The sequence below is a fragment of the Emydura macquarii genome, unplaced genomic scaffold (assembly GCF_026122565.2).
Source record: "Emydura macquarii macquarii isolate MOO-44397 ecotype Brisbane River unplaced genomic scaffold, CSIRO-AGI_Emac_v2 contig_1353, whole genome shotgun sequence".
NCBI classification, from domain to species: domain Eukaryota; kingdom Metazoa; phylum Chordata; order Testudines; family Chelidae; genus Emydura; species Emydura macquarii.
The window spans coordinates 1,653,515-1,677,218 of NW_027131490.1; the positions used below are offsets into that span (position 1 = coordinate 1,653,515).

General features: G+C 41.7%; 1 protein-coding gene and 1 long non-coding RNA gene across 3 annotated transcripts in view; one reads left to right on the plus strand and one right to left on the minus strand.

The window, feature by feature from the left end:
* CUNH4orf19 (chromosome unknown C4orf19 homolog) overlaps positions 1 to 14,882 on the plus strand; it is a 58,427-nt gene extending 43,545 nt beyond the window's left edge. For both annotated transcript variants that reach the window (XM_067551576.1, XM_067551577.1), the window contains exons 4-5: positions 10,721 to 10,774; positions 11,925 to 14,882. In XM_067551576.1, coding sequence (XP_067407677.1) covers positions 10,743 to 10,774; positions 11,925 to 12,921 — 1,029 coding nt within the window. In that variant the 5' untranslated portion in view covers positions 10,721 to 10,742 and the 3' untranslated portion in view covers positions 12,922 to 14,882. The remainder of the gene's footprint in view (positions 1 to 10,720; positions 10,775 to 11,924) is intronic.
* Positions 10,600 to 23,491, minus strand: LOC137155379 (uncharacterized). Its single transcript, XR_010920448.1, has 3 exons — positions 23,396 to 23,491; positions 10,845 to 11,057; positions 10,600 to 10,756 (listed from the first exon to the last, which is right to left on the minus strand). It is a non-coding gene; the product is annotated as an uncharacterized lncRNA (long non-coding RNA).
* Between the last annotated feature and the right edge of the window lie 213 nt (positions 23,492 to 23,704).

Sequence of the window (23,704 nt, forward strand, 5' to 3'; positions counted from 1 at the left end):
ATGTTTAATAATCTCCTACCTTGCTATTCTTGTGTTTGTTCTCTCCTCTTCCCAGCTCTACCTCTTGTTCCATAATCTTTCCATTCTTCTCTCACCTAGTTGTCATTGATTTTTCCCATCTTCCTTATCACTCATTCCTCTGTCTCCGCCCATCACTAATCCTCTGCATTACCCCACTCCCCACCACACACAGCTCTGCTACTCTCTCAGACCTCAAACATATGCACTTGCATGCATATCCACAAGGTAACCTTTGAAATCCTTAAATGAGATTCTGATGCCCACACAGCACTGAATGCAAACCAGAGCTCGCACCAAGAAAAGCCTGCGAGGGGTTTAGAGCTGCATGCATACTTCATGAGGATATTACCACCCAAAATCCATTCTGTTTCCTCTCTTCCCTTCCTATCCCTCTCCCCACATAATACATTCTTATCCCACACTTGCCTCTGAAAATGTAAGGTGTTTCTGAGGTGTCTGCATGAGGCCTGAGATATTGATAGAAACTAAGTGAAACATGCTGGGTTTATCTTGGCAGTGAGGGTGCTGGATTTCCTTTGACGTAGACCTAAGCAGGGAGGGTTTGTGTGCTTTGTAGGAGGAACAGGAACCATTCAGGGAGTGCAAATTCGTGCTTCTAATCATGGGCAGGCAGAAGTTTGGGGCAGTGGAGACATAGTAGGCTGATGTAGCAGGAAGCAGAAGCCAGCAGGGTTTTGCATTGGCTGTCTCTGTATGCATGAGTCAGCCCAGAGAGACACCACAGGGCACTAGAGAAAGAGGCAAACTGCCCCAGCAGCCCATTGAAGTGACCAATATACAGGTAAAGGCTTGGTTACTTGATAGCCCACAGGTTTAGTCTGGAAAAAGAGCATGCAAATGTTCAGCTCTCATCTCAAACTCTTTGGCCTGGAAATTAGGCTGGATTATCTCAGTCAGATTTCCAGTATTTACTGGTCTGGGCTGAGTCAAAAATATCATTACATTTTTTTCCTCTCCTGGCATTTCTGTTTCCACTCCTGACCAAAACCAGGAAATGGAGAGAAACAGTACATTAAACCAACAAAAAAAGGATCATTTTTAATTCACTTCAATCGTTGTCTGGACAGAGGGTGCCAGATGGTTTTTGTTTCATTGGAATAGCATGCCCTTCCCTATCATGACGTCTACTCATTTGTATTTTTTGTTTATCCATACTCCATATCACAGTTTAAATACACAATACAACCTATGTTAATACACAATACAAAGTCAGAAGTATTATGTTTCTCACTTCTATTTAATCAAAGTGTTTTTTTTTTCCATGCATACACTGCCTCGCAATGCAAGTTACAATTACAGAAGTTAGGTACATTCCTCCCCGCTTCTTAAATACGCTTTTCAAGAAAAGTCTCATTCCATTCTCCTCACCCAGTATGGCCAGATTGCAGAATGCCACCGGTAAACATTTAAAATGGAATTTTTCCACATTTCTAGTGTCTATTTACCAAAGAGAATAATATTATGCCTTCTGTTCCCCTGGATTCAAGCCCTGTCACTATTCCCTCAGTCGCCATGAGTACATGGTAGCACTTCTCTAACTGATTGTATAATGGCAGTGTTCCCAATATTTTCTGTAAAAAAAATAAATACAATCAGTCTTCCTAGATCTCTTCCCTAATGTTAGATATTCCTCTCTCTGTCATCAACCAACTCATCCAAAAATATAAACCAAAAATATAAAAACTGAGGGTATTTTTAAGTTTTCAATTTTTCATTAAAAAAATCAGGACATTTTGACCAAAATAAAAAAATGTCCATGTGAATTTTCATTTCAGTCAAAAAGATATTTTAATTGAAATAATAGGTTTGACAAGAAAAATGGATGTGAAGAATAAGATTAAATCACCATCTCAGTGCAAATGCAAAATGCTGTTGGCACTTTTACTTTTAGCACTGGTGACACTGGAATTCAAAATCATGAAATATTCCCAAAGAAAAAAATGCAAAAATACGGGGGGGGGGGGGGGGGGGGGGGGGGGGGGGGGGGGGGGGGATATGGAATCTCAGGAAAATATTTCAGAAGTGCTCTGAACCTATTGGAATTAAATACATAGAGCCAGATGGAGTTGTACCCATTTATGCCAACTGAAGATCTGGCTTATACTGCTGAGGTCAATGTCTAACTAGGTGTGGGGCATGTACTACTCTATCTTACCAGATGTGGCCCCTTCATCTCAGGTTTGCAGCATGATACCCAAATGATGAAAGGAAGTTTACCCATTCTATAATCTTGAAGGGATCCAGGTATTGATAATCCAGTTTGGCAGATAAGTGGCTTGATCTAAAGTTCTAGGCAGAGATCAACACCTTGTCCCCTACCGCCAGACTAGGGACAGCATGACATTCTTGGTCCACATGGTGCTTAAAGGCTTCTTTGGCAGATTAAGTGTTACTTGAGCTCCCAATGTAGGTGGGAGGCTAAATCCACAGCAGTCAGTACTGGGTAAATCTGGGTGGAAGCAGAGGTAAGAGCCATAGTTTGCAAAGAATGGGCTATGTTGGGTCAAAGCATGGATTGCATTGTTATATGCCAGTTCAGTCATCCTGGTGGTAACTCAAAACACAGTGAAGAGACTTCTCTAAGATTTGATTGACTCTCTCTGTTTGCCCATTAGTCTGCAGGTGATAAGAGGATGAGGGAAGGAATTTGATGCTGAGTCCAAGAAATATCTACCAGAATTGGGAGATGAACTGGGGTTCCCAGTCTGATACAATGCCTCTCCGTAACACATGGTAGCAGAAGACATTTTCCAGGAAGAGCCAAGCTGTCTCCCATATAGTGGGAACAGTACAGCACAGGATGAAGTGTGGCATCTTAGCTAGGAGGACAATGGCAACCAGGATTACCAAGTGTCCTTGAGTGTATGGCCGTTCTAAAGTGAAGTCTATTGATATAGTAGACCAAGGCTGTGAAGGCGTGGGCAGAGGATGGAGGAGACCCAAGAGGTTTTGATCATGGTTCCTTGGTATGGGCACAGAGGTCACAGAACCCTATATAATTCTTAATGTAAATTGATAGGCCAGGCCACCAGAAATTCCTCTAGACCAGATTCCAAGACTTGAATCGGCCACAATGGCCTGCAAGTGGCAAATTGTGGCACAGTTTCAATATGTGAAGCCTAGGTTGTCCTTCCAGAACATAAATACAGCCCTTGCAACAGAGGAGGCTGTTTTGAAATCAGAACTTGGAGACGGGTCAGGTTCCCACATTATTCAGGGTCTCATGGATCTGGGCCACGAACTGGTCAACAGGGAGCAGGAGCAGGTGGAGAATGTCAGACTGCTGTCAAATAGCCTGTTGACAAAGTGGGACACCTTGAGTATGGTGGCAGACGGCTCTTCACCAGGTTCAAGATATACATCTTTGTGAGATAGATCATCCATCTTCCCATTTCTCAAAAAAGGCTAAGGAGAGAGATCCTTGGATCTGGTCCTGGTTAAGGCATTAAGCAGTCCATAAGTACTCCACGTTCTTATGGTAATTAGGACTTGTACTGGGAATCAGGCTCCTTCTAGGAGGTGGCACCACTCTGAAAACTGCCTTTACAGCCAGTAGCTAAACAGCACATATTTTTTCCACCAGTTTAGCTTCCAAGAATAAAAGGCACAAGGCTGGAGTTGGTTGCATGGGCCTGTTGTTAAGATAATACTACCCATATGGCAGAGTTGGAGACATCAGTCTCAACTGTAAATGGTTTAGTGGGATCTGGGTCAATCAGGATGGGTCCTAGGTGAACGACATCTTCAATCAATTAAAGGTCAACTGAGCCTCTGAAGACTAGGCAAACCAGGCTTTCTTTTCAAGGAGTGCCATTTTGGGTGAAACCAGGATAGAGAATCCTTTAATAAATCACCTGTAGAAATTGGTGAACCCCAGAAATTGCTGCACCCTGCATTCATCCTTAGGTGCAGTCCAATTGAATATTGTCATCACCTTGCACGGGTCCATGGTAAGTCACTCAGGAGAGATAATATATCCCAAGAATTCCACTGCATTTTTAATTGAACTTGCATTTCTCAAGCTTCGCGTAGAGGTGGTTTTGGTGGAGTCTCGCCAAACAGTCTGCACGTAATGATCAGAGAGGTCCTGAATTTGAGAGAAAACAAGAAAGCTGAAGTACTCAATGTTTTTTTTTTTTTGCCTCTGTCTTCACAGAGGAGGTCAGCTACCAGACTATTTCACTGCGCAGCACAGAATGGGGAGAAGGTGAGCAGCCCTCGGTGCTGAAAGAACAGGTTCAGGACTATTTAGAAAGGCTGGACATGCACAAGTCCATGGGGCTGGATGCAATGCATCCGAGGGTGCTGAGGGAGTTGGCTGATGTGACTGCAGAACCATTGGCCATTATCTTTGAAAACTCATAGCGACTGGGGGAGGTCCCAGATGACTGAAAAAAGGCAAATATAGTGCCCATCTTCAAAAAAGGGAAGGAGGAGGATCCAGGGTACTACAGACTGGTCAGCCTCACCTCAATTCCTTGAAGCATGGATTCACCAAGGGCAAGTCATGACTGACCAACCTGATTGCCTTCTATGACTCTGTGGATGTGGGGAAAGCGGTGGACGTGATATACCTGGACTTTAGCAAAGCTTTTGATATGATCTCCCACAATATTCTTATCAGTGAGTTAAAGAAGTATGGGTTGGATAAATAGACTATAAAATGGATAGAAAGCTGGCTAGATCATTGGGCTAAATGGGTAGGGATCAATGGCTCCATGTCTAGTTGGCATCCGGAAACAAGAGGAGTGCCCCAGGGGTTGGTGCTGGGGCCGGTATTGTTCAACATCTTCATTAATGATCTGGAGGATGGAGTGGATTGCACCCTCAACAAGTTTGCAGAAGACACTAAGTGGGTGGGAGTGGTAGATGCGGTGGATGGCAGGGATAGGATACAGAGTGACCTAGATAAATCAGAGGACTGGGCCAAAAGAAATCTGATGATTCAACAAGGAGAAGTGCAGAGACCTGCACTTAGGATGGAAGAATCCTGTGCATTGCTACAGACTGGGGACCAACTGGCTAGGCAGCAGTTCGGCAGAAAAGGACCTGAGGGTTACAGTGGACAAGAAGCTGGGCACAAGTCAACAGTGTGCCCTTATTGCCAAAAAAGGCTAATGGCATATTGGGCTGCATTAGTAGAAGCATTGCCAGCAGATTTGAGGGAAGTGATTATTCCCCTCTATTTGGCACCGGTGAGGCCTCATTTGGAGTACTATATCCAGTTTTGGGCCCCCACTACAGAAAGGATATGGACAAATTGGAGAGAGTCCAGCAGAGGGCAACAAAAATGATCAGGGGGCTGAAATGCATTACTTATGAAGAGAGGCTGAAGGAACTAGGCTTATTTAATCTGCAGAAGAGAAGAACAAGGGGGAATTTGATGGCAGCCTTTAACTACCTGAAAGGAGGTTCCAGGGAGGATGGAACTAGGCTGTTCTCAGTGGTAGTAGATGACAGAACTAGGAGCAGTGGTATCAAGTTACAGTGGGGGGGAGGTCTAGGCTGGAGATTAGGAAAAAGTTTTTCACTAGGAGGATGGTGAATCACTGAAATGGGTTACCTAGGGAGGTGGTGGAATCAACTTCCTTAGAGGTTTTTAAGGTGTGGATTGACAAAGCCATGGCTGTGATGATTTAATTGGGGTTGGTTCTCCTTTGAACAGGGAGTTGGACTACATAACCTCCTGAGGTCCCTTCCAACCCTAATCTTCTATGATTCCAAGGAACCAGGTAAAGGATCACAAATTGGTCCAGTATGTCCCTAAAGATATCACTTATTAAATGCTGGAAGATTACCAAGGCTTTGTTCAACTCAAACAGCATGACCTAATATTCAAAGTGGAAGGTGGTCTTCCCATTCATCTCGTTCCTGAATTCTGAACAGGTTATAAGCTTCAAGGAGATCCAAATTTGTGGAGAACTTGGCAGAGCAGAGTCTTTTAAAGAGCACATAAATAAACCATAAGAGGTACCAGTTTGAGATGGTAATCTTGTTCAGAGCTTAGTTGTTCCCACAAGGCCAAAGGGAGCTGTCTTTCTTCACCACAAAGACCACCAGCCCATCTCTTGGGGACATAAGAAAGGCAAATGAACCCCTTTGGCAGGTTTTCCTCGAGATAACTATTAAATGTCTATAGTTTGGTTTTGGAGAGGAAGTAAATGCACCTGAATGGAACTTCTGCTCCTGGCTGGAGGTTGATGTGGCAGTCATAGCTTCAATGGGGCGGTAGGGTGTCAGCTTTCTTTTTGTCTAACATGTTGACATGGTGTTGATATTTAACAGAAATTCCTCGAACTGTGGGGAAGGGAGAGCATTGGGGTCACCTTTGGATCCTTTCTTTGCCTCTCTCAATTCTTTGGCGGAACCAAGTAAGCTGCAAAGGGTTGCTGGTCCTGGGTCAGCTCTCAGAAAACAGGAGTCAGCAAAACAGGGCATTGAACCATACCATGCCTGACTGCAAGCAGATGCACAGGTCTTGGGTGATGAGCCAAAGGATGCCAAAGATAACTGATGAATGTGGTGCACAAATTAGCCCGAACTGGAGGATTTCTCAGTGGCCTCAAAGTGTAGTTATCTCTAAGGGAGCCATCTGGTGGGTGACTGGTCCTGATGAAACAATGATCTGCCTATGGACTTCACTAACTCAGGGTATCCTTTCAGTGGGTGGGGGATCTTTTGTGCTCAGGCAAAATGTGCCTGAGATCCAGATCCATGAAACTGAAATTTTGTGAAATTGCCTGAGTTGGGCTTGATTCTTCCAGGAGTAGAGACGTCCAAGCCAGCGACTCTCCCGTGAGCAGGCTGATAATCAATCCCACGCAGGCTTAGTCAATGGAGCCAGCATAGCAGAAATAGAAGCAGATACAGAGTTAGGAATCCACAAAATGTGTTATGATCCCCATCCATCTTGTCAGATGGGGGCGTTTGGGTCAGAGCTGGAGGCATGGCAGGACAGCATTCTGCACCTGCAGGTGCCACCTGGGCCTATAAGGTCTGGAGGGCTCCTGCTCTCTGTCAAAGAGGGTCCATGTAGGTCCATGCTAGCCATATCATCTCCAGTTTCTTTATTGTTGGTGGGTTTGAGGCTGCTCAAACTGTCAGTGACTAGGACGTGGAAAGTCGTACCTAATGGTTGGAGCCGAAGTCAGGAATCAGAGTCAAGAGTCAGAAGCAGAGTCAGAGGCCAGATGCCAGAGTCAAGGGTCAGAAACCAAAGGTCAGAAATCAGGAATTGGAGCCTAGGATCAGAGCCAGGTTATGTGGAGTGAGGGAAGGCGGAGGCCAGGCTAGGACCGAGGCAGCACAAGGGCTGGGACCGAAGATGGAACAAGGCAGTAGCAGCACTGGGAAGAAGCAGGTGCAGGAGCTATCGCAACTGTGGATGAATGCTTTGAGCACCACTGAACTGCTGCTGCTAGGCTTAACAGCTGGTCTGCTGACTCTTCCTACAAATCAGTCCATGTAGACAATCAGGCAGCCTACTACAGGCCAGCTGCACTCATTAGGTTGCCCTGAGGCTGGCTCTGATTCCTGTATCCTACACTTGTTCTCAGATACCACAGTCTCCTCAATATTAGTTTTGTGTCGCTTTCTGTGACTCATTTCTCTCTGCCTTTTTTTCTTTGCTTTCCCCTAACCTTTGAAGAGCCATCTCCTTCATTTGTGACAATCCTCCTATCTCTCTGAATGGAAATCTCTTCTGAAAACAAAGTTGTGCACTCTGATTGCTGATAGACTATGGCTGTCTGCTCCAAACCTCTGATAGTCTGCAAAGTATTCGTTTGGTTCAAATTGTAACTTGGTATGGATGGGGACGTATCAAACTGTGTGTTTTGTAAAACACTGTACACATCTGTGGCACTTTTAAGTAAGGTGAGTACTGAAATTTTAATAGTGAGATGTCTAATACTAAATAAATAGGACTAAAATATACCTTTCATTGTATAAGATTTGCAATCCTAGTTCTGAAATTTGCTATAAACCTAGAAAAAATAAAACCTGAAACACTGACATTTTAAAATACTGTATTCCTACTTCAATGCTGAGAATTATTTACAAAAGAATGCAGTACAAAATACTTCCCATAAACATTAGTTTATTCATACACGAGGACAAATACAAATGTTTGTAACTATCAGCTTGAAAAACCTAAGAATAAATGCAGAGAGAATTCAGATACTCTTATAGTGTAAAATCATGGAAAGTGCTCTTACAGAAATGACAGAAGTAATTGCATTTCTAATATCTTTCTACAACACGTCTCAGGCTGCTTTACAACTAAATCAAATAAAGTTATCAGCACTTTAGGTATGGTTAAAAGCCACTATTTTTATGGAAAAAGATTTTAATAGAGTACATGATATGAATTACTGATATCAGCACCCAATGAGAAACATCATAAAAAGTGTTAAAACTAGAGGGTCTGGGCCAAGCTCCCTCAAGAGGGCTAACTGCAGTGACAGAGCCAGTGGCATACCCTGTGTTTCCGGCGCCCGAGGGCCATACTTACATTTGCGGGCCCCCCTGCATCGGTGGCAGCGCCGCGCGGAGGGTGTGGTGTGTCTGTGGGCCCGTGTCCCGTTCTCCCCCTCTCACCCCCATTGGTGGCGGCAGCAGCAGTGGCAGCAGTGCCCCGTGGGGGGCAGGGGATGTCTGCGCGCCTGTTTCCCATCTTCCCCCGCTGTGGGAGTGGTGGGGGTTGCCCGGTGGTGGTGGGGGGGTGTTACGGACTCTGGTCCCCATGGCTCCTTCCTGGTGCCCAGTGCAAGGGCGGAGGGGCCAGGACTACACCCTGGCTGCCTGCAACAGGGGGCAGCTCCAAGGAGGAGGGCCTGGTCGGCACACCCTCCCCAGGCTGGCGCTTGGGGGCATGGCCACCCTCCCCCATCTCCCCTCGGTACGCCACTGGACAGAGCTCAGGACTTGTGTACACACAGAGTTGTAATGGTTTAACTGAATGTGTGAATTTTAAACTGATTTAGTTAACCAATGCCAAAGGCCACAAGGACACTAGTTTCACTGTAGCAGGCTTACTTTGGGTTAGCTTAAGTCGATTAAGAACAGGTTTAAGCTAAATTAAAACAAGCCACTCTTAAAACTGAAATCAGTATGTCCACACAGGGGCTTGCTAAACTGAATCAGTTTATCATTACACCTTAAATTAAACCAGGGATTTACTGGATTAAGCACTCTATTTTTTCTGGATGAAGCCTGACTATCAGAGGAGCCAGCTCCAATGGACACAGGATCTAGTCAAACATACCTGAATTCCTTTACATTGCAGAACAGCTGCGAAGGAGGGTCAGAGCCAAGACCCGTCTCTACCTCTATACAGCCAAAGGCTAGTGACTTTGGGATAAGGGACTTCCCTGGTGAAAGGAACAGGTCAGGAAAGGAAGATATAGCATGCTGAAAGCAAGAAGACAGCAACTGAGGAACAAAGAGATGGGATTTCATTGCTGAACTGGTATAAAGTGGCAGTAAACCAGCTATAAGACCATACCGGCATAGAGGGCCTTCCTGACATCCACAGAGCCAAAATAACTGGTTCTGTGCTATCCCCTGCAGGAGTTTCTGTTGCAGAAGACATGCCGATAGGGTCTCGGAGGCAGAGTAATGGAAGGAAGGAGTGTGACCAGTTATGCTTTGCCTATCAGCTGCTGCTGGAATGTATCATAGGGGTCCATCACAACCAGTCCACAATTCAGTGGAGCCCTATGTGCTGTTCTAACCTACATGGGGGGGGAGGGGCGGAAGAGTGTGTATGTGTGTGTGTGTCAGTCATTCCCTCTCTTCTCAGTTTTTATGCCAGATTCAGTACTGGCACCATAGGAAACAGAAGGGAGAGGTTTTTTGATGCTGGTGTTTTAATTCAAATTTCTGCAAGTGGAATTGTACCACTTCTGTCCAAAATAAACAAGATTTTTGTACATTGTGTAAATAAATTAAATCAATGGCACTAGAAAATACCCTGATCCAGTATCACCAATTTCTGTCCTAAATGGGAAATTGATCTGCTACTGCTGGACAAAGGGGTAACAGTTCTGTCAGGCTCAAATGTCAAGAGAGACTGGGCATGCCGACTAGTGATGGATAGAAATTCCATTAGTGCAGAATGATTTCAAAGGGCCCTGGCTCCACTAACCCAAGTAGAGATGGGCCCAAGCCATAAAATTGAGAATCAAATTTTCCCACACTTCTGTAATGTTCAGATCTGGATTTTGGCTTTTGGCACATCTCTAAACACAAGATTACCATTGTGACAAACCAACATGCTGATTCTGATCATAATGAAGGGTTGGGCTGTCAATAGGATTTGAGGGTATCAAGTACCTCACAGGAGATACTCCGCACGCTTTTTTGTTGTCTGTGGTGAGATGCTATGTACAAAAAGCAAGTTACATACAACAGTTTGCTATTTCTAGTCAAACTGCCACTGAAGAATTTATTCTGGTGGAATACTGGTTACGCTGAATAAGTTACTTCTCTACAAGAGGTGTTAGCAATTCCAGCAGTATTCCCCATTGCTAAGCACAGGGAATCTCTCTCCAACCAGTGGAATCTTTCAGAACAGGAGACTCATTTTCTGTGCAACCACCATTTATTCATTTAATATTTGTATGAAATAATTCATCACTCATTTTTCTTTTCCCTTGCCTTCTCTCTCTCTTTTCAGATGTTAACAAAGAGTAATCCAGATGGGGTGCAGGTGCTGTAAAATGATACAAAGGTACAGCAGAATGAATGGTGCTGGGAATTGGCATAAAAGAAAAGCTTTTTAAAAATAAATCCATTCTTACCTGCATTTGTCCTTTAGGTTAAGGATATTTACCGTGTTGCGAATAATCCAGGAATTTAGAGTTTGGATCAAGTAACGCATTTTGGAACCCAGAAATGCTGATTTCCTGAACACTTCATGTTGGTTTATTTTAGTTGAGTTTCATCTCTGTAGCTGCTAGCCTACAGAAGCTGCGTAGCAATGGAGGCTAATTCTTACTGTAGTGTTTTCCCACCTGCATGGCAAGAAGCCAGACTAGTTCAGTGAGAAAACTTGCAGGATTCACCATCTGCTAAACATTGAAAATGTGCTGCACATCGGCTGCTAGTGAAGAGATGGCCACACAAAATCCCCCGCCTTCTATCCCTGCTCCCTCTGTAGCTTTTACCATAACCAGCTTTGAGAGCGGGTGCCACGGTGAAGGGATTTCAATTTAGACAGCCTGCCAGCCCAAGCTTCTCAATGCTCCCCTCAGCCGTATGTGGATGCCATCCCTATCACCATGGTGAGTGAGGGAATGGGGAAGGAAATGGGAACTACCAGAAAAGACAGAGAGAGAAAGGGCACTATGAAGAAAAATAAAGAGAAAAACCATGTGTCAGAGCAATAACAAATAAGAAATGAAAAAGGGGCCAGGGGATACAAAAAATTAAAAGAAAAAATAAAAAGAGAGGGGTAACAGAAAAGAGACGTGAGAGAAAATGGCTAGAAGAAGAGAGAGATGATGGCAGTTGAGTCAGGACATGGTCACAGAGAACACATACGGGAGAGCCCACCTGCTAATCGAGCCCCGGGGGATAAAGGTAGGGAACAACTGTCTTGTTATAAGGTGGAAGCACTTCTTGTCCTGTGGCTGAGACATACCCAGTGAGGCACTCCATGGCTTGTCTGTCCCCCTGTGGAGCCTAATTGTCCTGTAGCATTCAGTCTCTTGAGCAAATGACCACAACTAAGCATGTGCATTTTATGTTTAGTACACAATACTGTAGGTGGGGCATAGTTCTTTTAGTTATTTACACCCAACTTTGACCTGTTGAGATTAATCTGCTTTCAATTTCTAAAACAGAGAAAATATTAACTGGTAAAATTCTCCCTTCCCCAGCTATATCTTTGATCCAGAAGAAGTACAATCCCCAAGACACATCAATGAAGTAAACAATTACAAACCAGACAAGCAAGACAGCAATAAATTCAAAGGCCATCAGAACAGTGAAACTCTGGTGCATAAAAATGAACGGCAAAATGATGAGCTAAAGAGAACAGAAAATAAAAACAGGTTAAATAGCACAACAGAGGCCTTCTGGAACCACAGAAGAACAGCTCTTCATGAGGAAGGCCTCGGAAACTGTGTTGAAAAGTCTGACAATGCTATCAATGGTGTCAATTCCCATAGTGGCACACAGCCCATTCCTAATCCCAGCGCAAACCGAATCAAAGAAACCACCACGCATGGAAATTCCAGCCAGTCAGCAAGTTCTTCTTTAGCCAACAGTACAAGAGACCTCTACACCAATGGACTCTCTCAACCAAATGAGTCTGGCAAAGAAAGTGACCCAGAAGAAGGTGATCACAAGAAGCCAGCCTCAGAAGAGCCAGAAAGTTCTCTAGATGAGAACTCGCAGTCTGCAGAAGAAAACCTCTCTCTCACTGAAAGCGCAATACTGGAGACACAAAACGATGCCATACAATTACCAGACATGAATTATCCTCAACATGGTAGCCAAACCAGAAACTATAATACTTTTGAAAAGGATACTTTTTCAGACAATTACACACATTCAGACCAAAATGCAGAGTCTATAGGGATAAATAAGGACCCTGACCTAAGCCTGCCTTTGCACATGAAGGAAAATTATGATTCATTGGACAAAGCTCTTAAAATTGAGTCTGTAAATGTATGTGTCAAAGAGGACATGCCTGATGGTACTGCATCTGAGGGCCTCATAACAGAAGCACAAGAAGCAAAACACATTAACCATAAAGAAATTAATGGAAAAATTGAGGAGGAGGAGGAGGAGGACGCAGAGGTGGCAGAAGCTCTTGCAGCACTGGAAGCTGCGACTGCAGGGGAAGATTATGAAGAGGATAATGAATATTAGGTAGAGATTTCTTTCTTTCTTTTTAACACATTGATAGTAAACTTAGTTCTGGAGCTGTGTGAAACACTAATGAATGCGTATGTTGTACAGAACAGACAATTATTAAATAAAGCACAAAAACAGAAGGCGCTGGAACGAGTATCCTGGTCCTTTAGCTGCTAAAACACAGTCCTTTACCACCTGAAGAACAACTCCCTTGGCTACTGCTAGTAATAAGGCCCATATCTTTCCTGTAGGCCAGACACAAGGGGGTGTTATCACCAACACAAAGCCAGTATGTTACAATATAGCCATTCCAACTCATAGGTTCACATGAAGGTTCTCTTCAGTTTAGCTCTTGAGGGCTTGCACACACCTCAAGTTTCTAGTTCAAATGAATCTCAAAGCACAACGAGGAAAACCAGAGTTTCCCCTGTTTCCTATACAAGGTACAAGCTATACAAAACCACAGAGTTGCATTATTTCCGTGTAAAACATATAAAACTGACCCCAGCTTCAAAAACCTTTCAGCAAATTTGACCTGTGATTCTAATTGCTTGCAAAGCATGAAACCAGGCAAGTTTCGCATGGTTTGGGTTTCACTGTGACATCATCTCACAACTCTGCTAATTTCTTAGTCACTATCTCTTGACTCACCAATTGTTTACAAATGGATTTTGCCTCATAGCCTCCCAGATGAAACAAAATCCCATTTGTAAAACAAAAAAACAGTGAGGGCCAAATCCATCCCTGATGTAACTGCGTTGCAGTCCCTAGACTTACAGCAGGGAGACATCTGGCCCAAAATCAAGTCACCACACTTTAAAACTTTAGAATCCATACTTTCAGAAATGTTTACCCTTTCTGGATAATTTCATCTCTTTTAAATTTTTAGATTAGTATGTTAAACTTCCTCTTGCTAGATTGTTGGTTGGAAACTGAGGCGATATGAAAAATAAATACTTCATGTTTCATGTCTCCAACTGTTGGAAGCTGTCAAATGGCTGAGATAGAAAACGTGCTCCAACTTTTATATTGAGAATTGATGGCTCCAGAATTTATTGTAAACTGTTAATAAAATTATTGTTTTAAAATTTAAAGAACCGTTATCTGTTGACTTTTATGCTTTGTTAGGTTTCTAAATTATGCAACAATTGCTGTGATATAAACATTCAAAGAAACGTAATATAAAATCCATCTTTAATTAATATGTGTGATAATTACCAATTGTTATGTCACCTTTGGCTGTGCAGTATATGCTATTTGCCAACAGTCTATTCAAGTGAGGAACTGATAGTGGTACTGTGCCATTGTGATTCTGCTAATTTTAGTCTAAGGATCAAAATTCTAAAGTTAGAGCTTGTATCTGATCTATTCTAAAAGTATTAATCTGTAGTCTTTACTTAGATCTGGACTATACTTAAAAGTTAAGTCGACATAGCTATTTGGGTCACAGGTGTGAAAAAACATACCCCAACCAACCTAGCTATACCTACCTAACTCCCATCCTAGATGCAACTGTGTTGATGGAAGAATGCTTCCGTCGACCTAGTTACCATGATTCAAGGAGGTACAGTTCCCACGCTGTTGGAAAAAATACCTTCTATCCATGTATGCTGCATCTATACAATGAGGTTATGTCAGCATAACTACAGTGACGTGGCTATGCCGGCACAGTCTCCGAAGTATAGACATATCCTTCATTTTTTGCAAGTAAGCACTACAGGATTGAACCCATATTTCCATCTCTCAAAAAACCACAGATATTCCTGCTAATAGTGATTTAAATCCCTGCTTCAAGAAAGCTAAACATGACTGGAGATGAAATAGTTGGCACATTGTATCTTTAAAATAAAAAAGCTACGTGTGTTCTTAAAAATAAAACAGTCTAAAAATTGTCCCTTTTCTCTGCCTCCCTGGCAGTGGCTGCATTTCAGTGAGAAGTCAACTTATTCTTGTATATGTATAGTCTCTAAAGTGCATGGATGAAAAGCATTGTATGAGTGAAATATTTCTGTGAAATTGAGAAATGTTAAATGATAATGTTTAGTAAGGCAAAGTTATACTTACTAAATCTTTTCAAATCTGCATAAATATATATAATCTTATTACTATATTACTGAATTCCACTTGTAGACAATTTGTACATTAAACCAGTCACACTAGGAAGTTGCATGTGTTGTTATATTGTGAAACTAGATTATCATTATGTAAATATAAAATGTGAATATTCTTCAGTTGATATTTCTTATGCTGCAGCTGGTTGGGGTAACAAAGAACTCATCCATTCAACGAGTAATATTAGAAAAAGGAACAGTATGTTCTGCATAAAATATAAAATCGGACTATACTAAGTTGTGCACCATAATTATGCTATGTAAAATCAAAATGACATGTTCATAGCATGTAACAGCCTACACTACTTGCAATATATTGTTGTACTGTATTTTTTTCTCATTGGTGATACAGTATGTAGGCAACATTGCTAGGACACAGTTTCACACATACATAAATAAGTAAAGGAAGTGTTCTTTGCATACTTGGACGGCATATCTGTGTATAACAATTTCAAGGCAGCTTCAAGCACTAGATTTTCATTTATTGGATTTAGTTAGTTAAAAATTATTTGGGGGTGATTTTTGAGTAGTGGAGTTTATCCCAGTGTTTCACACTAACTGCCCCACTTACTTAAATAGCCTCATTTGCACAGCAATTTGATAATTAATAGCCCAGTCTACCTTCACTGACAAAAATGGATATTCTATTGAAATGGATCCTAAGGTTTTTTCACTCTTGTCATTTTGTGCCACATTCAAACCACACTGAAAAGAAGTTTTTGACTGACTGGATCAGACTCTTTATGAACACTCACTTTTTTGTTTCTAACTTAGCTGTTAACGTGGTACGTAAATGAAGACCGGAAAGAAGTATAAACAAGACAGAGAAGCTAATGGGTCTTTAGGTAATTCAGAAAGAACATGTACACAAACCAAGTTTCTTGTATATATATGCAACATTCAGGGGTTGTATACTAGGGCTCTTTTCTAAGCAACTTTTTCCCCTCACTATTTTTTCATTTAAACGCTCCGTTTCTCCAAATTATTTAACACGTTTAAAAAGCATAAGTGAAGGCAGCAGCAGCCATGATAGCCCTAATTTTGCACCCTTGGGAATTTGCTGTGACCCTTACTTGCATGTATTTTAACCCTAAATTCTCCTCTGGACCAGCTAAAATACGTTAAAATACAACTTGCCCTGTCTACACTAGGATTTTAGAACACATTAGTTCAAACACGTTAGGCAACGTATTTTAATATACACTTTTTACCATAGTACAGACATACCCTTTGTAATCCAGGCCCGCTTGGTGTGGCTCTCTGTCCCTGGATTACACCTTTGAAAGCAAAGCTATTTGGTTCAAGAGCAGATGGCTTGATCCCTGATTTCTTGTGAACTCAAAGCTCCCACTGAGTTCTGGGCATGTAAGGAAATGCAAGATAAGGCTCAAAGTGCATGTGTTCAGTTTGTAGAAAAGAATAGCGCTCCATGTTTTACTTCTGTATAAAGTATGTGGAGGCTAACAAATTAACAGAAAAACTAGAGACCTTGGGTCTGCATGCTGCAATTTGCAAGGCACAGAGCTGACAGAGAATAGGTTGGAAAACAGAGTGGAGGGAGGTTGAGGACCTATGAGAATCCAAAATACAACCCTGTGGAGACTAACGAGACGCATAGAAAGACTCCCCTGCAAGCTGCCCTATGGTTACGCCACCCCACATGCCCACTGCAAGCCACAGCAGCACAGGAAGCTCTGCCATTCGCTCATTGCCCCGGGATGGGCTCTTCTGCCACGGAGTCAGAGCACTGCGTAAGATCAGTCACAGCTTTGCAGAGGATCATGCCATGTAGTATTGCTCCTCTCTCCAACGCTTGACATCATGATTGGTAGGAATTGAGGGCGGCCTCCCACTTTCACACTGTAGAGTCATACTGTGATTTTATGGGTAGATTTGCTCTTGCCTTCACCCGCACAACTGAGCAGCTAAAGCACCATATGGGCCAACATTACGGTCCCTTTCACTGCCTACGGAAAATAATAGTTATTAATTAATAACAACCCACGTCAAAAGGGAAGAGAAGCAACTTATCTCTGAAATAACCCTAAACTTCTCCTTGTTCCACAGAAGCACAAATTCTGTGTTTTCTCTCATAAGATCAGTTTTCAGTAACTGTGTAAGGATTTTTTCAGTCCTTTAAAATGCAATCATGTAGAAATGCAAATGTTGTCAACTTTAGCAGTCCATTTTACTCTTATTCCAGCCATTAATGGGAGTAAACTTTACTACCTTGGGGAAGCAGAGAAAGTAAGCAATGTTCTTCAAAATTTGAGCATAATCCTCAGGCACAAAACCACACATCTTTAAGAGTCCCTTTCCTCCCTTTGTAGTGGTTAAATAAATCCCAAAACACACCACCAGAAGCAGTTGCACAATAAAGAGCAGAACTACAAGTAATATAAATACTATTTATGCTCCCTCTATTCAGAGGAATCAGTTATAAAGCAGAGCCCTAAAAGTTATAGCCCTCCATTGAAATGAAAGCTAACAATGTGGGCAAGCCTCTTATCCACAGGTGTGCTAAGAGGAATAGACACTTTTTGTGTTTCAATATGGCCTAATGTGAAGTCAAACATATAGGAACAAAAATGCAGGTCATAATTACAGGAGGGGAAGACTCTATCCTGGGAAGCAATGACTCTGAAAAAGACTTGGGGATTGGGAGGGGGGTGTGGTGGGGAGAAAATCAGATCAACATGAGTTCCCAGTGTAACACTGTAACCCAAAGAGCTAATGCAATCTTTGAATGTATAACTAGAGGAATACTGAGTAGGAGTAGGGAAGTTATATTACCTCTACATTTGGCACTGGTACAACTGCTACTGGAATACTGTGCCCAGTTCTGGCATCCACAATAAAAGAAGGATTTTGCAAAAATTAAGGTTCAGAGAAGAGCCAGGAGAATGATTAAACATGCCCAATAGTGAGAGAGACAAGGGGGTCAATCTGTTTATCTTATCAAAGGGAAAGTTATGGGGTCAGTTGATCACAGTCTATAAGTACATAATGGTTCGAAGTTGAAGCTATACAAATTCAGACTGGAAATAAGGCACATGTTTTTAACAGTGAGGGTAATTAACCACTGGAACAAGTTATCAAGACTTGTGGCATATTCTCCATCACTGGAAATTTTTAAACCAAGACTGGATTTTTTTTTAAATATACGATACAGAGTAGATTGGTTTAAATCAAAGTGATTAAATCACCGATTTAATCATAATTTAAATTAGCAAGCAGGAAAACTTGATTCAAATCATTTACTTTACTTTTTAGTTATTTCCGTAAAGAAAGACTGATTCTCATTGCTTGGTACTTTTTTGCTAGCCAAGAAGATACACTATACTGACGCACATTTGTTTAGGCAATTAGAGAGCTTAACATACATTTATTCAGATTCTTAATTTTACATTTGTATTATGTTAGAAAACAGTGAATGATGGGTTTCTTATTGGCTAGAATATGATTAATTTTGTGTGTGTTAACCTGCACTTGGATGGAAATTGGAATTCAATTTAAAATGCTCTTTTGTGCAAGCTTAAATTATTTTTATTAGTTAATTACCTTAAATGGGCAGGATATATAGGGGAAAAAGTAAGTTTATCAAAACATGTTTTGTATTTAAAACCAATTGATTTATTAAACAAAGGGAGTATTGTCTATCATTAGTGAGTTGAACTGATTGTTTCTGGTTACCATGTGCTTCAAGATTTTAGAACTAGTAGATTATCCTCTCAGACCTCATGTTTATTACACCTGTTCAGGAATTTTCCATCAGCATAATTTTCCATTAGAGAATGCCTTTTTTCCCTTAATGGGAAAATTTTTATTTTTCCATCAAGAAAATCAAAATAACATCTCCCTAATTGCCTGCCTGGAAGATCCTGACTATTTCTTTCTGCTGGTGGAGAGAAAGCAAAATTGACAAGACTTTTTTAGGCAAGCAGATGGTTAGCCAAAACATTCCATGTTGTTTCTCCCAAAACAGAATTTTACTGGAAATCCTCTCCTGTGAAAAATACCACATTTTTTATTTTTCGTCCCAATTTGGGATGAAATTTTTCGGAAAAAAAAAAAAAAAAAAAAAAAAAAATCCCACAATTTTTCTCAGGAAGGGATTTCCATTTTCTGGACAGTTCTAGTTTTCATTCATAGACTGGATGAGAAAAAAACCCCAAACTTTTCTGCTATTTCAACTCCCAATCAGTTTCTTAACTTTGAACGAGCTAATAATTGAATGGAACTAGCTGAACACGGTGAAATGAAGAAAAAACTCTGTACCTACAAAAGAAGCTACTGTTATCAAAAGATGGCTTAGCACTTCAACAAACTTTAGTTCCAAGTACTTAGCCAGGAACTTCTACCAGTTCATTAGTTTGATTCTTTAAAACTTCAGTAGCAAACATGTACTGCTTAATTTTTTATATTGAATTTAAAAGGATTTTAACATACTATAGTAAGTTTAGGCCTTAACATAAACTATTGTAATTTCAAAAATTAATATTAAATATTTCTATTTTTTAAAAGAACAACGTATTTAATTTAAATCTAAACAAATCCGATTTAGATTAAAAAACCCAGTTTTTAATTTTTTTTTTCAAAAAATACCATAGATTTTTATCCACCCCGATAGGCTGTATTTGAAACACAAATTAATTCAGAGAAGTCCTATGGCCTGCATTATGCAAGAGGTCTCACTAGATCACAATGGTCCCCTTTGGGGGACCTGTATTTCCTACTGAAGTTCAATAGAGCTGCAAGACTGCTTAGCATTTGCACACCTGATGCTCAGCACTTAGGAAAATCAATAGTGAGCAAATATCAAAGAAATCTAAGAGTGAGCAAACAAATTACACCAAAGTCTTCGTGTGACTCATTTTTATTGCTGTAATGTTCTGAATTTTTCCAGCAGTTTTGCTTCCTGATAGGAAGTCTGCTTGTATATCTTCAAAGTCTCCTTTCCTCCCACTGCTGGTGGAATAAAGGTTCATGTCAACTGGCAATAAGAAGCATTGAAGAAGTACAGCAAAGTACGGCAAGAATCTATGCTTGGTTCCGTTTTATTTATAATCATTAAGGATCAGAAGAGGTGATAAACTGTGCAACCTCTCCAGGGCTTGGTCCATGCTCAAGAACTGAACAACACAGTGCAGTTCACAAGAGTTTGACAACATCACTTCCTGAGATTCAGTCAGAGAACTGTGTCCCACAAACTCAAAGATCCAAGGGAACATACCACCTGCGGAAAGGGTAAGAAGAGAGCATGATAGCTACACTCAGATGTTGGAAAGGTGCAACCACTAAAAAGGAAGAGGAATGTAGGGTGACAAAAGGTGATGATATAACTATGATGAAATTAGGATGAAATTAGGAAAGAAAAAAATTAGGCTAAGCATCTGGAAAAACGTAAACAGTTAAATGCATTCAAAGCACTAAAAGATATACTGTAGGGAGCATTCCTGAATTGGCATGAAGATGGACTATTGTTGGTAACCTACATATATCATTAAGTCTTTCCCATCTCTAGTTTCTAAAAACCTCTGAATAAAGACTAGGTAACATTTCAGTTCTCATTTGGGGAACTTCTCCCCCCAAAAGCAGCAAGATGACAACAAAACTATCAGAAGGTGGTGCTAACCTGAAAAATGCATGTGGGTGTAGGAGAAAATATAAGGCTCAGGCAAGGTGCTGGATTGACAATCCTGGGATATTGAAATTCTCTCCCCACAATACAGGCCCAATAGAGTCTAAACCAGAGGCTCTCAACATTTCCAGGCTACTATACCCCTTTCAGGAGTCTGATTTGTCTTGTGCACCCTCAAGTTTCACCTCACTTAAAAACTACTTGCTTACAAAATCAGACATAAAAATACAGAAGTGTCACAGCTCATTATTACTGAAAAATTGCTTACATTCACATTTTACCATATATTTATAAAATAAATCAACTGGAATATAAATATTGTACTTACATTTCAATATATAGTATATACAGTAGTGTAAACAAGTCATTGTCAATATGAAATTTTAGTTTGTATGGACTTTGTGAGAGCTTTTTATGTAGCCTGTTGTAAAAGTAGGCAAATATCTAGATGAGTTGATGTACCCCCTAAAAGACCTCTGCATACCCCCAAGGGTACCTGTACCTCTGGTTGAGAACCACTGGTTTAAACCAATTGACAAGTTTTCCCATTCTGCCTGTCCCTGACCTAGAAGGACCATCTCCAAGACTGAGAGGATATTACAGTTAAGAATCTTTAACCTAATACATTCCAATGTGGTTGAAATGGTGACACTTCAAGGTTAATAAACTGTATGTTTTGTCGAAACAATACCACTACCTGGCTTGGATTCTAGTTAAGTTTCACTGACAAAATCTCCTGTTTGTGCAGATATATAAGAAACAAAGAAGGTTAAAGTAACTGGGCAAGTTTTGCATTTAGGATAAGAAATTACTGTGACATAAACAGGGTGAGTCAAAAGAAGACTACTAAAAACAAACCTAAATCATCACACCAAAAACATAAACAAAGCTAACAAAAGCTGTCGCATGAAAATCTTTAAAAATCATGTACTTAGTAAAGACACTGGCTTTATGGCTCATTACAACAGTCTATAACTGACTACCCTCCTTTGTCCCATGATTGTAGAGGTGTTAAATGCCCACTGCACCGCGAATGGTCTCTTACAACATGTGATATCTCCTTATGCTAAACATTCTATTCCACCTTGTATTTAGCTGGGACACCCAGACCTGAGGAAGAGCTCTGCATAATCTCGGAGTCAAAAGCTTGTCTCTCTTACCAATAGAAGTAGGTCCAATAAAAGATATTACCTCACCCACCTTGTTTCAGACAACACATAAATACTGTAGCCTATAAAGGTAGGTAACTAATACACAATCAATAGACCAGGCAACAGTACTAATCAATAAGACTAGTTTTAACATGAAGGACGTGGATCCTGCTATTTGTCTGTGTGATGTTTGTTTTAAAAGAAGATGGAAGGAGGTCTGGAGAGAGGTTGTATGTTTTTGTTGCTTATTTGTTTTAATACCTACCAAATTAAATTAGGATTATGTTGGCATTACAGAAAATTTGTTTAAATAATCTGTAAAAGATGCAACGGCTCCCTCTGCTGTCTGCGAATATAGATTTCAGCCTAGTTGGTAACAGAAATACAAATATCATTGAAAGTTTTCAGAATATATAGGTATATTTAATTTTCAAAAATAGGCAGGGGAAAGCCTATATTTGTGTATTTTTTTATGTATCTGATTTTCATCTGTTGTGATGTTTTGTTTCTGTTAATGGTTTAAAACTCTTTTTACTGCAAAGTTCAGTACTTTGTGCAGTTCTGTCTGTGTATTTGTGACATTTGTTATTTACAGCACAACCACACCATGAACGTTCTAATAGTTTGTCATGACAAAACACTAGCTCAACTGAATTCTCAACTCAGATATTCCTATTATGCTCATCACCATGTTATCTTTCAAGGTGCCGCCTAACTTGAAGCAACAATAATCAGAGGTTAGACTGGAAAAAATAAACAGCATCTTTTTGATGAAGCCCTGCACTCCACTGAAGCCCACCCACTGATGAAAACACAGACCATTTGAGTCTGTCACCCAACACCAGTAATTTGATAGACCCTCCATACACACACACACACACACACAACGGATGCAGAACCCCCTGTGCAGCCCCAAGCACAACTGATGTAGATCCCCACAACTGACACACACTATGCAACAAAGAGCCTCCCACCGTTAATGCATACACCCCCTATACTCACAAACATACGAACACACTCATCAGCCCACATCAAATGTATATGCCCGCAGCTTTTCACACAGATTGGTCGCCTCTCCCTGACACACACACAAGCCCTCCCACAAGTGCCATATCCCTCTCCCCACCACACCCCCACAGGTCTGAATGGGGACAAGCAGCCTTGAGGGATTTTCACTCTCCACATTGGCTGCTCTGAGCTTGTGCTCCCCCAGCCCTGTGTTTTCAGGAGGGAGCAGCAGCTACTCCGGCTTCTCCAGACAGAGGAAAACAGAGGTACACTGAGGACAAGAGAATAAGCTGAAAAGCATGAGTGGGAGTCATTCGGTCAGTTAAGCACCCAGGAGATGAACGGGCTGAAACTTCCCCTGCCTGCCAGCTCCTCTACTGCTCCCTCTGACTCCCACAGGCCGCCCCAGCTCTCTGGGCACTTTGCCCCGACTGCACCTTCCACTAACCTGCCCTGCCCACCTCTCCCTCCCCCGCAGCCCCAGTCCACCCCCCAGGCATGCACCTGCAGCAGCAGCAGCACTTCCCCCCTGCAACCCCATCTCCAGCCTAAGAGGGAGAAGCTGCCCACGCTCCTACCTCCATTAACTCCCCTGACTCGAGGCCGCTGCAGAGCTGGGACTCCCAGACTGGGCGGGTCGGCACGTGCTGCACCTGCTCCAGGGACTCCGCCCCACTGGCAGCGCATGTGAGGACAGGGCCCTCAGGGCCTGGGAGTTGCGAAGGCTGCAGCTTCCCAGCACAGTGGCCTCTAGCGGCGGAAGGGGGAACTGCAGACAACTCTGGCAAAATTATTGAGCTGCCTGTGGGTGTTTGTGTAATACATAGTAACTCCCTATAGTGCAAGAAGGAGATAAACAGAGGCTGGGGAGTGAAGCTGCTGCTGCT